The sequence below is a fragment of the Poecilia formosa genome, unplaced genomic scaffold (genome assembly GCF_000485575.1).
Source record: "Poecilia formosa unplaced genomic scaffold, Poecilia_formosa-5.1.2 Scaffold252, whole genome shotgun sequence".
Classification (NCBI taxonomy): Eukaryota; Metazoa; Chordata; class Actinopteri; order Cyprinodontiformes; family Poeciliidae; genus Poecilia; species Poecilia formosa.
In genome coordinates, this window is record NW_006800191.1 from 716,457 (window position 1) to 732,925 (window position 16,469).

The window sequence follows — 16,469 nt, forward strand, 5'->3', positions numbered from 1 at the left end:
CTAGTGTAGATGAGTCAAGCAGGATATTTTATCCCTCCAGAAGTTACTTTTAGGGGTCCTGAACATGTTTTTTGGCACTGATGTGGAAACAAAAAATGCAGTGGTTTGACTTTGGGTTAGCCTGCGGTGACAGTGCAGCAGTTTTGTGCTTCCAGAGGCCATGCGTGTGGTGCTGAGCCCGAGCAGAGTGGAGGTGACCGTAGGGGAGAGCGTCGTACTGAGCTGCAAAGCAACACACGACACGTCGCTGGATGTGGCTTTTCAGTGGTTCTTCAACCAGAAACCGATCGACTTTCAGCAAGATGGCAGCCACTTTGAGTACATCCAGACAGTAAGAGCAAAAGTAAGGAGAGAAGCTAAGTCTAAGCCTAACTTTATCGTATTGGATAACCTTCTGTTTTCCTGCTGTCTTATTTTCTCATTTATCCTTTCTAGATTGTTGTATGTTTTAGGTTTACTACTTTGTTTTTATTTTTACACTATTTTATAAAATTATTAATTTATTTGTTTTTATTCAAAGCGTTTTTCAACCTCTTAATGTAATTTCTGTGGTAAATAGTCTGCGATACAATTCAAAGGCAATCTTAAAATTTATAGTTATTTCAACAAGTTAATATACAAAGAGAGACCTATGAGTCATGTTGTTTTTACGAGCTTATGTCTGTTATTTTTTAAGACTATGACCGTAAACTAATAAAACCAACATTTGCTGTTTATCCCAAAAAATGTAAAACTACATACATTCTTTAGAAATGTACTTTTAATACAGAAACTATATTCAGTAGCCTACACAGTCATGGAGAAGACTGTTCACTGTTACACAGAGAAATGAACAAAAATGCATCTTCACACAGTGCTATTTAACAAAATAGTAGAAAATTGAGTGGAAAGAAAAAGTATGGTAAAAATTGCACAACTAACAAAATCATTTTTGCCTTCAGTAATATAACAAATATATAAAAAACGTTATTAAAAAAAACATTTTGGTGCTTTTATACTTAAATTTGACTCCTGATTTTATTTTTTTTTTCCGATGAATGAATACACCCTCTTGTGATTAATAATTTAATTTAACAGAGTCAAGGCAAGGCAGGTTTATTGGTTTAGCTTATTTAGGAAACCTAGGATGAAGGAAAAAATAAAGTTCTTTTGAAATAAGTGTAGCTCAGTATACCTTATCTTTTATCTATAAAGTATTTAAAAAACAGCTTATGCTTTTACTTTGCACATCCATAAATGGCATTTTTTTTTTTTTTTTTTTTTTTTTGCTCCGTGTGGGAAAATAACAAATATCAGAACAAATGAAAATCAGAGGAAACATAAGAGGTACAGCTGTAATCAAAAAGCATATATCAAGCCATAATACTGCTAATCAGTACTGCTTCAGCAATCTAGGTATCAAAACACATCAGTGAATGCCTCACTTTGGCATGTGGGTTATTAGAAATCAAGGTTTCTGCAAAGTTCTGACACTGCTAAATGCCAGCATGTATAAAAAAACAACGTAAAAAAATGACTCATAGTTTTAGGCCAGTTAAAGAACAAAACTGTTAATGCAAATTAATCAAAATTTATATTGAGAATAAGAGTATCCTTTCCAGACAGCGATGCAGGTTGAAGGAGTGAGACAAGATGGTGAAAGAATTGCTGAGGTGATGTCATTCACAACAACCTGGCAGCTGCTGGAATAATCAGAATACTCATTAAAAAGACTCACAGTTGCTGCTACGGTGGTTAAAGAGGGCTGTTTTAATGATACTCGACATATGGACAGAATAAGGCTGGAGTCTTAAAGAAGCATCTGAAGAAAGCTGCTACTTGTAAAAATGCAGTGTGTCATCTTCACTTACTTGTGTGATATTTTATCTTTCCAAATGTGAATCTGTTATTCCACAGATAAAAAAGGAGAGTGTTTCCTCAACTTAGAATGTAAACATATTGGGTGTTAAACATTCTTAAATCTCAGTAGTGGAGCACAAATTGACATACATTTGTGTGTATGTAGTTCATATGATAGTATATAAACCTTGATTAACATTGTCTTTAGATTACGCATTTCATGGCTACAGTGTAATGCAAAATATTCATACCTCTTGAGTTTTTACACAATCTGTCCCCATTACAGCTTAATATACCTCATTGGGATTTTATCCGATAGCCCAACATCCATTGTCCTTAATGATGAAGTGGAAGGAAAAGGATACACAGCTTAAAAAAAAAAATCATAAATAAAATCTGAAAAGCATGGCTTTAGGTTATATTCTATCTTTCTTGCATTCTTGGACATCTCAGAAGGTAATTTCACCTCATTGCTCTTTGCAGAACACCCCAAAGTGTGTCAGATCAGCTAAAGCAACCATCTTTAACTTGTTGTGTCAGACTAGCGATATTTAACTATATTAAAGGTCGGAATTTGACTTGGTCATTCTAACACATGAATATGGCTTGATTTAATCCATGTATGTATGTATATTAGAAAGGGTAGCGCTGAAGTATTGCTGTTTTATTAAGCTTCTTACCTGACCTCACAACATGAAGCTGTCACTATTTTTATTCATGGAGGCAATGGTGTGTTCAGGATGAAACGCAGAGTCGGTGGTTCATCACACATAATGTTTTGTCATTAGGCCAAACGTTGAAATGGAGTCGTAGACCGCAGCATCTCCCTCCACATGTTTGCCGTGTGACCTGGCCTGTGGCAAACTGCTTAAAAGAACTTCCTGAGATTTTCCTTCAACAAAAGCTTCCTTCTAACCTCTCTGCCATAAAGGCAACTTTGGAAGAGTTTCACTTAGGAGTCACAAAAAAGGGGGATAAATCAAATATAGAAGTAGCTTCTTTTAAAGAACCACGGATAGTTCTCCATTTCCAGTTTACGTGCTGATTATTGTTAGTTTATGACTCATGTGACAAAACGGTTTCAAAGTTCAAGGAGCAGATATTTGTCTAAATACACTGTAATTTTCTGCAAAATAAATTTTACAAGATGAAGTTTCTTTACAAATGTCGATCTGAGTATGAGAAATGGAGAGATGATGAAATCCAATTACCGACTCAAAAAAATGTTTTATGTAGAAATGTATGTAAACCTTTGCTTCCTTTATATCATTTTTGACCTTTTAATTGTCCAACGATTCTCAGCATCTCAATAAATACAGTTTAGTGTTGACTAATGTTCTAAAAGTCGTTCAACTTTTGTTTTATGTTTTGAGGGGAAAAAAATACAGAAACTAGACTTTTCTTCCAAACACAGTGAAACGTAATTACCAAGAAATTAATTAATTAAAACAAAGCACAAAAGCAAATTGCCATGGTTACGTCACTGTTTCTTTATCAACAGTGAGCATAAAAAAAAAAAACTTATATCCTGCGGTGCTCTCGGCCACAACTGTGCTCAAGAGAGAAAGTATGTGCAGTGACAGTCCTTCACAAGGCACAACAGAGGCTGTGCTGGAGCATGGTTTGTAATTTTAATCAGGTTTCGTGTTAAACAGCTGCCTGTAGACCTTGGATTATTCCCAGTCTTGCCTCAGGCTTTTCTCATTTCAGTAGCAAGAAAATACTAGTAGCTGAAGAATGTAGCGCCAAGCAAGCACCTGAATTAAACAGGAATCTCTCAAGCCACATGAGCCTCTACAAGATGTAATGAAATCACACGTCTTGTGTCACACACATTTAGGGTTGCCTCACGCCTGATTTTTTTTTTTTTTATGCCTTCCTTTCCCAAATTGCAGCAGACTTCAACAGTGGATCTGATGATTAGGAGCATTTTGCTGAAGCATGCTGGGAAGTATGGATGCAGAGCCCAGACCAGTGCCGACACAGTGTTTGCAGAGGCAGAACTTCTGGTGCGAGGTAAGCTTGTTTTATTTTGATGGATCAGTGAGCTATGATGCTATGCTCTGGAAAGCTCATCATCACTTTATGACATTATGTAATATATTGTAAACAAAGAATATAAAATATATATAGAATATAGAACATAAAATATATGAAAGTAGACATTTTAAAAAAGGTGTTGAAAGCATGTGGAGTGTCTGTCTCTTGGCAACCGTGACAGCAGAATTGGTCCAGAGCAGATCAGGAGGTCCATCGCAAGTTCTGCCGCAACAATTTTACCAGCCTCAGCATTACTTGTAATTTATTGTGTTCATTAGTTTTACATTTAGAGACGATGTGTGGATGACAGGATGTGAGTGATGGACATACATAAAAATACAGAACAAATTGTGTCCCTTTTTGAACCGGTACAGGACACAGTTTGTTCACTATATTTAACAACCAAATAAATTTTACAGGATGAGTGGCAACTCTACGCACCATAAATTCATTAGAGGCTCTAATAAACTTCATTCATTCAGGGTTTTTATTTTTTAAACATTTAGAAAACTATTAGTCATTTCACAATTATGCACTTGTATGTGTTAAAACATGGTCATTGTAATGTAAGAAAATGTGAAAAAGTTGTATTTAAATACTCAATCAAGGCATTGTACGTGTGTCTTAGAAATCCTGCAAAATGTGCCAAATAGTACTTCTATCCAGTGAAGTTCTTTAATGCTGGTGCAGAACATGTAAAAGGTTGGTTAATTTTATTGGACATTTGAGATTTCCCTCCTTATGGGGACGATTGCACATTAACACATTTAGCGCACTTATTTTGCCTGTCTAGGTTAATTTAATATTATTAATTTGAGAGTGCCTAACAGATTGCCTGACTGCTTGAACAGGTTTAATATACTGTGCTGAATGTTTAGCTTTTATTGTCTGGTAATAAAACTTGTTTTTGGTAAATGTTGTGGAAAAGCATTTGATTATTTTACATGCAGGTGGGATTTTTGACCATCGTGTTGTGAGACAATTACGAGCTTTCAGGTTAATTATCTCTAAGTGAGCAATAGAGGACCTATGCCTCATAACTTTAAGATTGCCTCGTATGAAATAACAAAAACTGTTCACCCAGAATGCCTGGTTGTCATTTAAAGTTCTACTCGGAAGTTTACGTAAACTCAAGATCAGAATGGATGCAAAATAAATTTTCAGATTAGAATTGTTTTCTGAGCTGCTGTATGAACTCTGACCTGTCAGCTAAATGTAAAAAATTTTCATGTTTTAAAAAAAAAAAAAAAAAAAAAAAAAAAAAAAAGTTTTTTTTTTCAGGTTTTATTTTATTTTCTTTGATCTAAAAGTAGGGATTTGTTCAAATATGTACATACATATTAATATTTGAGTTTATAGAGCATTTATATTATGGGTTTTTTCCTGGCACAGATTGTACTTTTGAGCCCTGCCAATAAATCAAAAAGCTTAACTCTGGCTTATTTGTTATCCTTTTCAAACAAACAAACAAACACAAACAGTTTTGATGTGATTGAAATCACTGTCAATAAACTCAATTATTTCCAAAACTCAACCACCAAGCTGTTATGGAAAGGTAGTTGAAGAATTTCAAAGTAGTCTTCGTCCCTCATTGTTTCACAGTAAACCAGTTTCTTCAACATCATGCTACCGCCGCCATGTTTGTCGGTTGCAACAGTATTAGTTGGTTTGAAAGCCTCACGTTAACTTTTTGAAACACATTCTTCTTGTTATTGTAGCCAAACAGCTCAATCATTGACTCCTTTAGACATATTGTCCTAAGGAGTTGTTAATTATTCAGTTAAGATTGCATGTTTCTGCAATCTTAACCGTCTGCAGAAACATGCCTGCAGACGGTTAAGATTTCATAGTTGAGCGTACAGTTTGCATACTTCTCGTGATAAATTACTTCATTTCCCACAATCTGAATAGATACTATCAAGTTTGATGGGCGACCAGCCCCATTACTTGCAGGTAGGATTTTTGGCCATCATGTTATGAGACAATTAACAGCTGCCACTATGTGCTCACCTGTTAGTGTGGTACAAAGTGGCAGTCTAGCAGCTGCACATCCTTGCAACTGTTTACGTTAACTCCCAACCTTATCCACCCTGCATACAACAGTTTGAGTTCGCATGGTGTCGGAAGAGTGACGTATGCTAGCGTATGTGGGACCCTTAAAACTTTCCCCAGAAGATTATGCATGTTGATGTCAACACATTTCAGTTGAGCTTGAAGGTAACAAGCATAGGGTAGGTTCTTCTTTCTTGGTCAAGACCTTTTCAGTCTGTGGAAATGCAGAGCGAATAATGTCTGGTGTCTCTTCATGATAGAGTATGGTATACATTGGCCTTGGTGGCTTCTTGGTCATCCATAAACACGCGAACCAATTTCCTTTGCACAGAGGGTGAAAGATTGGGTCAACTGGTGGAAACTTGGACGTAACTGGATCTTCAAACAGGACAAATGTTCTAAATACAAACCAGAGATAGTGTTGAATTGATTGAACAGACTTTTATTAACCTTCTGTTTAAAGATTTCTGCACTATTCTTAAAAAAAAGAACAGTTCTGTGCCTGGAACCCACCCAATTAAATCGAGCTCAACCATACACTGCAAAGATAAGTTGTCAATTGTTCAGCCAGAAACATGCCCAAGGCTGGGCTACAAAAGGGCATTTGGTCAAGGTACAAATTGTTAAGGGACTCATTGTCAGACATTAGTGTTGATGTGTGCACAGTGTACCTTCAAGGTTGTATGTATAGTTTTTTTAATACTGTCACACATGAAGTTCCACTTTCTTGTTCCTCAAAAACCATTTAAGTTGTTTGTTGCGTATAGATAAGGCCACAAAAAAAGAACATAAAGTAAAAGTCTAAACATTATGACCTTCATATCCACTGGGAGGGTATGTAAACCTAAGATTGTATCTGTGTTTCTGATTCAGAGTGGCACCAGTGTATTTCTATCATTTGGCCTTTAAAAACAGAGAAAACGTAACAAGACAGGATATGAAAGAAGAGAGACTGTCATTCAGTCAGAGTTCTGGCAGCCGGGATCCGAACAAAAACCCTGATGATTACAGCAATCGTACAGTGCATGCACTGAAACTACCCAGCTGTCAGGTCACATATTGATGTTTGTGTATCCATTCAGAGGTCTTGATCCACTTTGGAGGGAAGAGTCAGTATAAAGACTTGTTTTAGGCAGCAGTTGAAATCAGGGGAAAGTCAGAGAGGAGCCGTTTGAGTGGAAACAAGCTCAGACCAGCAGAACATATCTGATTTGTAAAAATCAATAGTAAGGCTTGACTGATCTAAATCTATTTCTCAGTATTATAATGGCAAGCAAGGTCCTTCAGTTTTACCACATCAGGTCTGTTAATCTCCATTGGATTTTTTCCTACAAGTTTCCCATAGTTTTTAATTATTGTTGGATTTTATTTTTTGCTGTGTCTGAATTTAATAAACAGCTAGAAACTAAACACTAAATGGGATATCTGGGAAATGATACATAGCATGTCCTTCACATGAAGTAAACATTAGACATAAGCATTTTTTCAGATGTTAAAACCAACAAGCTGTTTTACCAACGTGGGCTCAAAACAAGTTATGCAGTCCCAAAGCATTCATATTGTAGCCTGCTTTCTCAAACGTTTGTTTCTGCAGCCAAGAGACAATCATACTACTCCTACATCAAATGTTGTGTTTAACTCTTACGACCAAATTGCAAGTACTTCTTTTATTGCAGCCCTCTTACAGGAACTGTTAAAGTGCACATTACACTGATTTTTACTGAGGATGTCACCTGCCAGCTTTTCTTTTACATCTGTTCACCCTGAAGTCCTTAGATGTTCAGAGCACTTACAGATTGCGTTTACCTCAGAGGGCTCAAAGGAACATATGTTCAGCTGAATTAAAATGCAGAGTTTCCTATCGCTGTCTTATTCAGTGCAACGCCGTCAGGTTCCCTTAAACACTTTTCGAACAGCAGCTGATTGATTTTTTTTGTTCTTTGTCCTTATGTCCTGACATTTTGGAGATGTTTGTTTAGAGGCTTAAATGTTTACAGCTATAATTTAATCTGGCCCCTAATTATTCCCCTACCAGGTCCTCCTGGACCCCCTGGAGTGGTGATAGTGGAGGAGATCACAGATACGACAGCCACCTTGTCCTGGACTCGTGGCCTCGACAACCACAGCCCTATCAGCACCTATAATTTACAAGCCCGGAGCCCCTTTTCGTTGGGGTGGCAAACTGTCAAAACAGGTAATCGATAAGGAGCAAATAGCTGCCTCTAGATTTAAAAGCTCAATGTGGGGCAATAAACTTGGATCTTAATCCTGACCAAAGTCATAAACAGAGATGGGGAAAAGGCTTAACTAAAGCAAAGTTAGTTTTAATACCCTTATTATTATACCATTGTGTGATTTAATTTAGTTTTAGATGGATCCATTCTTTAATAACTTTGTAAGAAAATGTATTTACTGCATTATTTTTGCACAGCATTGCTTGTGTTGCAGCATTCCTACAACCAAATAAAATGATGATCACATATAGGAGCAACTCAATGAATTTGAGTATAATCAAAAAGCTTGGTGTATTTCAGTAATTCAATTTAAAAAGTTGTATTCACATTGAATTCATCAAACAGAGTGGTTACATAGAAATATAAAAAACTGTCATTGTCATCTTTGGATCCCCAGAATAGGCTCAGTCCCCCTGACGAATGAAGTCTAGCTCCACCATTGTGTTGGTGACATTCAGACGTGTCACCCTGCTGAAAAGCATACCCATGTACTACACAACACAAGCACTTAAAACTTCTTGTTGTAGCACTGCACGCTGGACAATAAGCTTTTTCAGCAGTGACTTTTTGTGTCTTAAGTGGGACCTTGTATACAATTAATTTATGTCTTTACTTCCCTTTGGATCTCTGTTGCTCCTAAAATCAAAAAGCACTTAATAAGAACACCTAGCTGTTTTCTGGCAATAGGATAATGTTTTTTTGGTGTCTGGAAAACAAGCCGTTTCTCAAACCTCCCCATTATTAAGTCACAATCTGCGGGGACTACTCCTTTACCTAGCATCCTCAGCTGAGCCCAGTTACTCACTTAGCAACTCAAGCTGAGCTTCAGCATGGCTCCAACCATTTTACAATGGGTTAAACTGCTGTACAATGGCTGCTGGAAAAGACGAGTGTTTTATTGTTGACTTGCTATTAGAAACTACTGCTTCTTCCTTTTCGAAAAAAAGGAGACTCAATGTTTTTCTGGTTCTGGGTCTGACTCAGGTCAAAGATGTATTTTTGTACAACTGCTAATCTTTTACAGCTATTTTCACATTTATAAAGAGTGAACACTCTTGGGTGTTGTGGCTAGCATCAACTTATTTGGGTTTAAAGTGACAAGAGGCCCTAAAACAGCTCATTTTGAAAGAGGCTCAAAATAGGCAGAACTGAGCAGGTGAAATCTCATTGAGAATGAATTTGTACCAAAAATGTAATGAACATGTATTATGAAGCCCGTCGTCCAAACATGTAATTGGTTCGCTTTAACTTCCTGTTCAGATTAAATCGTTTCAGAAAGGCATATGAGGTCACCAAGACTTTTATTCTGTATCTTTCAGGAGAATTGTGTAAAACGTAAAGAGTCTGGTTTAAATGTCAGTGGTGGAAATTGTATTGTGTGTCAGATCAGCACTTATGGGAAAATTAACCTTTTGGACTTGAATTACCAGACTTCGCCATTCATCTAGTGTAGCACTTTCAGATCTTTGGAGCAAATTAAATTCCCTTTTCTGTAACTTTCCAGGATAACCATGAGTTATTATTATTTGACATAACAGATGAAAGCTCGCTAAGCGTTGTGTGTAATCTGTCTTAATATACCGTGTGATAATAATAGTGGAGACCAAGGTGTGATAATGATACGTCCCCAAAGATATATTAATCATACTTTGTATACACTCCTCTCACATTATGTCTGTTCAACTATATTTAATTCAATGAAGCGCAATTAGGAGTCAGTGATATATTTTCAGTGTTTAACTTGTTCAGATTAGCGTAACAGGGATTGCATTTTAGCCCTCACTCCTTGCACACAAAGCTATCAGCTTATGTTTGAGGAGCAGCGTGCTTGACAGAGGGGTCTCATTGTCGGCTGCTTTGGGCGATAAGAACATAAGCTGCACTGCTTCAGAGACCTTTAGTTCATTTGTGACATGGATAAGCTTTTGGTAATGTTTGTTACTGCAAGATCAGTGTTGACATGTCTTTATTATAGAATTTTGGAGGGGGAAAAGAACTGGATTGGTGGTTAATTTTCTTTTCAGTTTATTCATTCTTTTCAGTAACAGATTGTGATTTATTATGTAGTTTAGTTCTGCAGAAAGTCTGAGAATTGATTGAATGCGTAATGCCTTCTACTTCTTTATGTGCTCTGATGCTGCAATTAAGCAGTTGTTCATGCATCAAAATGTCAAATTCCAAGTGCTAAGTAAATTCTGTATCACCACCACCTGGTGTGAAAATATGCCAAGTCACAGTGAATCTGCAGAGGCAATGAAAAACTGTGCAGCGAGTGAGAACAAAGACAATAAATATGGTTTTAGCTCTGCACTCCTATCCGAACTTCAGATGACATAATGCCTTAAGGAATTATGCTGCAGTTATGACATATTAGACCCAGAAATTGTAAGCCTGATTTTACATCCAATTTCAGGACTTTTAGAGAAAAAAATAGGGGATCATTATTATTGTCATATAAAAAAAAATTAAAATTTTTGGCTTATTTTATGGTGCCATTTTTTGGACTGCATTTGAGCATAAATGAAGTGCCATCTCAAGGCACTTCACTAAATACAGTTTATTCCATCCAATCAGACATCCAATCTATTTTATTCTAGTTAGTTAGCACACTTCTACTGCTTCACTGCTTTGCTAAGACTGGAGCAATCTTTTTGTTAGCTCTTCTGCAGACTTTGAAAATATTTAGCGCAGTTAGATTCCCCTAAATTAATATTTTCTGATAAATTCTAAATCCCTAATTTACTTGGTTGTTTTGTAAACTCTCAGCTGAATAAACTTTATCTGTGATGAGGTTTTAATTATCGACGGTCAAGAAATCTTGAAGTAGATGGATGTTTATTTTCAGGCTCTTATTTTGAAATGGGTAAAGACTGTTTAAGCAGCAGTTCTGTTTCCTCGCATCAGAGCACATCACCACCTGTGATGTGAAGTTTATTCTGTACCCAGGATGCAGTTCTATAGTAAGCTTATATCCTGTGACTGAAACTCCTGTGGCTTATTAGGCAAAATTAGCAACATAGTCAACAACTAAACTACAAACTGAGCCATGAATGAAATGTTCCTAATCGCACACATATAATACTTGATAATTCATTGACACATGGTGAACATGGTTGAATTTAACTCTTTTGCACTTCCAGAGTATCTTCTACTGATTAATATAATGGTATAGAGCTTTAGTGTTTGTGAAAGTAATATTTACTTTTGTTATTTTAGAGCTTTGTCAGGTTGGTTCATTTTATCCTCCCATTGTTGTTTAAACAACATTGTTTTGATTTAAAATGGGAGGACACAAACATTGTTTTTTCTCTTGAGGGCACTAATGTCAGTTAAATAAAATGATTTTCTATTTTGGAAACAAAATAAATCAGTGCTTTTACACATTAATGTTAGGCAACGAGAGTCATTAGTTAACAACATTGAAAATATTTTTTAGTGCGAAAACATACAACTTTTTCTTCAGCCCTCAAATGACTACTTAATCATTTTGGGGCAATAAAGAGAATAGAAAGAAATCATGGCTTAGTTTGGGATAGAAGCTTTCTAACTGCAACACTAGATACGGTTTGTCCACATTTGACCTCATGTTAGAGATCCTCTTGTATAATATATAAACCTCTATTATTTTTTTAACTGAACAAACTCGGTTCCTACTTTATTTGCAGACCCAGACCCAGTGACGGGGGACATGGAGTCATCCATGGCTGTGGAGCTCAGCCCCTGGGTGGAATATGAGTTCAGAGTGGTGGCCAGCAATGCCATTGGGACAGGTGATCCCAGCACACCCTCTAGAAAAGTTAGGACGAAAGAAGCAGGTAAAGTCTCTCAGTAATGCTGCCCAGCCACTACAACCCACCCATATTTTGACAGACATATGCATGAAGGGTCAAGTAAATATCAAGTGGACTTTTTCTGCTAAAGCAGTGAGTCATTTCATGCCTTCAGGCAACAATAACCATATAGCATTTATAGTGTGCATAAATTCATTGTGCGGCTTCACTGGCTGGTCATTTCTTCTCTATAAAATGTAATAATTACAAAGGTCAGCGGTCATTTCAGAGAAGCTTTTACAATCAGTCCCATCTTTTCAGTGTAATTAACAAACTAATAACAGTATCTCCACACAATTAACCCATCTATAATGCTGCAGTATGTGGGCCAAATGTCAACAATAAGGTTTAATATTACTACATTCAGTTTTTTCAGTTTAAGTTTTGGTTTAACAATAATGCAATAGTCCGAGTTCTCCGAAATATAAGTGATCACATGTTGCCGTATTAACACGTGAAGTAATTTAATTTATTACCTTCGCAGTTTTTCAGAGAAAGTTGAACTTTTTAGAGTTTCTTTGCTGCATGTTAAGTGATGCCGTGTTAACCTTTCCACACAGTTCCAGCCGTGGCACCATCGAACGTCAGTGGAGGGAACGGCCGCAGGCACGAACTGGTCATCTCGTGGGAGGTAGGTCCTCTGCCAAACTCCCTCTGTTGAACAAGTGTGACAGCATTTGCAAAAAAAAAAAAAGAGAGAGGAGAAAAAACAAATGTCACATTGGTGTGTCTGTTTCAATTGGGAAAACTCGCATTTTGGAGAAAAACAAGTCATTAATAGACCTCATTTAAATAGACTTCTCCTACAATATATATGTGTGTGTATATATATATATATAGCCCCTACATGGGATGTACCACCGACAAATAACTGAAGTGGCTGATATCAGGAAATCCTACCAATGGCTGGAGAAAGCTGGACTCAAGGACAGCACAGAGGCCCTCATCCTGGCCGCCCAGGAACAGGCACTAAACACCAGAGCAATAGAGGCTCAGATCTACCACACCAGACAAGACCCAAGGTGTAGGTTGTGCAAGGAGGCCTCTGAGACAGTCCAGCACATAACAGCAGGGTGCAAGATGCTGGCAGGGAAAGCATACATGGAACGACATAACCAAGTGGCGGGCATAGTGTACAGGAACATCTGTGCCGAATATGGACTGGAAGCCCCGAGGTCAAAGTGGGGAACACCCCCAAAGGTGGTGGAGAATGACCGAGCTAAGATCCTGTGGGACTTCCAGATCCAAACAGACAAGATGGTAATGGCGAACCAACCGGACATTGTGGTGGTGGATAAAGAACAGAGGAAAGCCGTTGTGGTGGATGTAGCAATACCAAGTGACCACAACATCAGGAAAAAGGAGCATGAGAAACTGGAGAAATACCAGGGCCTCAGAGAGGAACTGGAGAAGGCCTGGAAGGTGAAGACCACAGTGGTGCCTGTGGTCATCGGGGCCCTCGGGGCAGTCACCCCCAAACTGGAGCAGTGGCTCAAACAGATCCCAGGAACAACATCAGACATCTCAGTCCAGAAATGTGCAGTTCTAGGCACAGCCAAGATACTGCGCAGAACCCTGAAGCTCCCAGGCCTCTGGTAGAGGACCCGAGCTCAGAGGATGAAAGAGACCACCCGCGGAGGGTGAGAAGGGAATTTTTTTTTATATATATTAAAGAAGATTCTGTTGCCCTCAGTTAAAATAATCATCAGCACTGATTTTACGGACCTTAATAGAACTTCCCGATTGTCGGCCTCAGAATTTAATGATCGCTAAATAATAAATTTTGAATGTAAATGTGACTTAATAGTGATGTAGGGCTTGCTGCTACATGTGCTTTTCATCAAAAACTTTCATTTTTGTTGTCTGGGAATACTTGTCATGCATTATTAAGCGGAATAGAGCATGGTTGATGAATGACGCCGGTCCTCGTGGTTCTGCTTGAAAGAAGCCGATTGATGATTTCCCGTTGCACAGATGATTGCATTAGTTTTACAGTGAGTTTTATTCACTCTAGGTAAAATACAGTAAGATGAATAGCTGCACTTCATCTTCATGTGTGCTGGGGACCTGTCGTCCTATTCCCTGAGCCATCAAAGTTGGATCCAATTAAAATGTAGCAAGAAGTCTCAAAGCAGATTTTGAAGAGTCCAGACGTGCTCTTAAATTGGAATACAGGAGCGAATGTATTGAGGGGTTTGTGAGAGTATTTAAAGTGTAGACTTGAGCATAGGTGGCTGGGAAAATTTGAGATTATACAATCTCTTCTTTGACAATAAAATATTTTATAAATCCCAATGACACTGACAGGATTTATCTCAGGGAAAGACTTTCAGTGGACAGATTCCCCTTATTACCACTATCCTCACATTTATTTAAGAAACTATGATACAGAAAGTCATTTTGCATGCAGTCTGGCAAGCAAAGACATCAACTAACTCCTGAGTACTGTCAAAGGTTAGCAATGATACATTTTGAATCATAAAACTTAGAATTCTCTTTAACTCCCGATCGAGTTAGATAAATGTGGACCTAGGATGTTTCAAAGCTGCAGTCCTTGTGTTCCTTGTAGTTGAAATTAGTTTCTTTTTTTTGCAGCCCCTCTAAGTCCTGAGGATCTGTTTCACTCCAAGCAATGGGTGTAAAATGTATTTGTGTAATACTAAGCTGCTTTTTTACTCCAGCAAATTTTAGTTATCAGGTGTGTAAAACTTTTGGTATCATGCCAAGCATCCTAGCTAGAGAAGAGCTGCAGTCACGGTGCAATGGAAATGCTAGGCATCAGTATTAAACTTCACTAAATGATGGAAAAGAATTTGCATTACATAAACCTTTTTGGCAATCAAACTTCAAGTCTTTTGGGGATAAATGGACATATTGTAGTCCATAGTTGTAAAAAGGGAAAAAAAATACATGTATTTTTATTTTGTCAAGTAAAAATCTGAAAAGTCTGTTGTATTTATTCATCTTTGCTTTGATGCCTATAAAGAAAATCCAACACAAGAACTCAACTAATTATTAAAAGTATAGTTTAACCTCTTTATGAATCCAGATGTGTTGTGAAGACCTCAGAGGTTTGTTATAAAATATTATACATCATGAAGATCATCAGAAATGTGGAAAATTTGAAGGCAAGGCTAGCTTGTTTTATTATTCACATTATCAAATCGGGTGTAAACTTTTGAACATTTCACGGTGCAGCCCTCAAGCTGCCATCTGAAAACAGAAAGAGCATGGCACAAAAGCAAACCTACCCAGACACGACTGGACACCTAATCTGCCTGTTGAGTCATGGAGAGTATTTATCAGGGAAGCAGCCAGGAGGCAGCTCAAGTTTTCTTATTAAGCTGAACATTTTAGCCACATGGAAAATGTACAACCCTCAACACAGCCAAAGCTCTCAGAGTCATGTTGTTCTCCTTCCATTTGCAGTCACGCTTGATTGTGAGTTGCCCATTCACATAAAACCCCAATAAAATTCAACGAAGGCCTTTAATGCGACAAAAACTCTGAGTTAACTTTCACAGAACTGTGTAGCCTGATAAATGGAGGAGTGATTCATCATATTTTCTGTGTTTAAATCTCTGTCTAACCGAACTCTAATGAAATATCTATATGCGATGCCACGCACAATGTGACGCGACAGAGAATCTGGTTACATAAATAAACACAAATCTCATCAGACGACATTGTCAGTTTGTCACAGTGTGTTCAGCTGGGAGTTATATTTTTCAGCTCAGAAACACAAAGGCACTCTTGTGGTATTTTTAAAGTACTCTGTTTTTTACAAACTTTGATTTTATTTTAAAATTATGTTTAATTCTTCATTCATGCAGCTTTTTAATGACTAGTCTCTACAGGAAATCCTGCAGAAGTACAGATAAAATAACTCACTTGGTAATGCACAAACTCCCAGGAACCCTCAAACTTTTTTAAAGAAGAAATAAAAGTGAGCTGCACATTATAACCAGAAATATATCACAAAGGTTGGGGTTCTCTTGTGAGGCTCCAGTAAGCATTATCATAGGGCAAAGTGACCTTTTCATATTTCAGACCCATCTCCTGTATTGTGAATCATATTTCCTACTTATTTTTATTGAATTTGTTCTCCAACTGCCATTCTACAAAATAATAAACATTTCAGCCTTGGAATAAAATGCTTTTCCACATGAGAAGAGGTGAATGAAGTTATCGTGCAAGAGAAACCTTAGGGTATAAACTGATGTGATGCAATATGAAATAAAATTGTGTTGTCTTCTAAAGACGACCTTATGAAAACAGTGAGTATTTTTAAATAAAAAATGTTACTCTGACTAACTTTTTGTTCGTAGCCTGAAAAAGTTTGATCTCATTAGTTACAGGTCTGGAAAAGTTTGTAAATAGAAAGTATGGAAAATCCCATTTTCAAAATCTTCCTTCCTTCCTTCCTTCCTTCCTTCCTTCCTTCCTTCCTTCCTTCCTTCCTTCCTTCCTTCCT

At 37.4% G+C, this 16,469-nt stretch overlaps 1 protein-coding gene across 5 annotated transcripts in view; it reads left to right on the forward strand.

Moving 5' to 3' along the window:
* cntn5 (contactin 5) overlaps positions 1 to 16,469 on the forward strand; it is a 155,231-nt gene that overhangs the window by 129,461 nt on the left and 9,301 nt on the right. For 4 of the 5 annotated variants that reach the window (XM_016680663.1, XM_007569936.2, XM_007569935.2 and 1 more), the window contains 5 exons: positions 156 to 343; positions 3,735 to 3,855; positions 7,967 to 8,125; positions 11,831 to 11,980; positions 12,556 to 12,626. In XM_016680663.1, coding sequence (XP_016536149.1) covers positions 156 to 343; positions 3,735 to 3,855; positions 7,967 to 8,125; positions 11,831 to 11,980; positions 12,556 to 12,626 — 689 coding nt within the window. The remainder of the gene's footprint in view (positions 1 to 155; positions 344 to 3,734; positions 3,856 to 7,966; positions 8,126 to 11,830; positions 11,981 to 12,555; positions 12,627 to 16,469) is intronic. The other variant, XM_016680665.1, reaches the window with a different exon arrangement.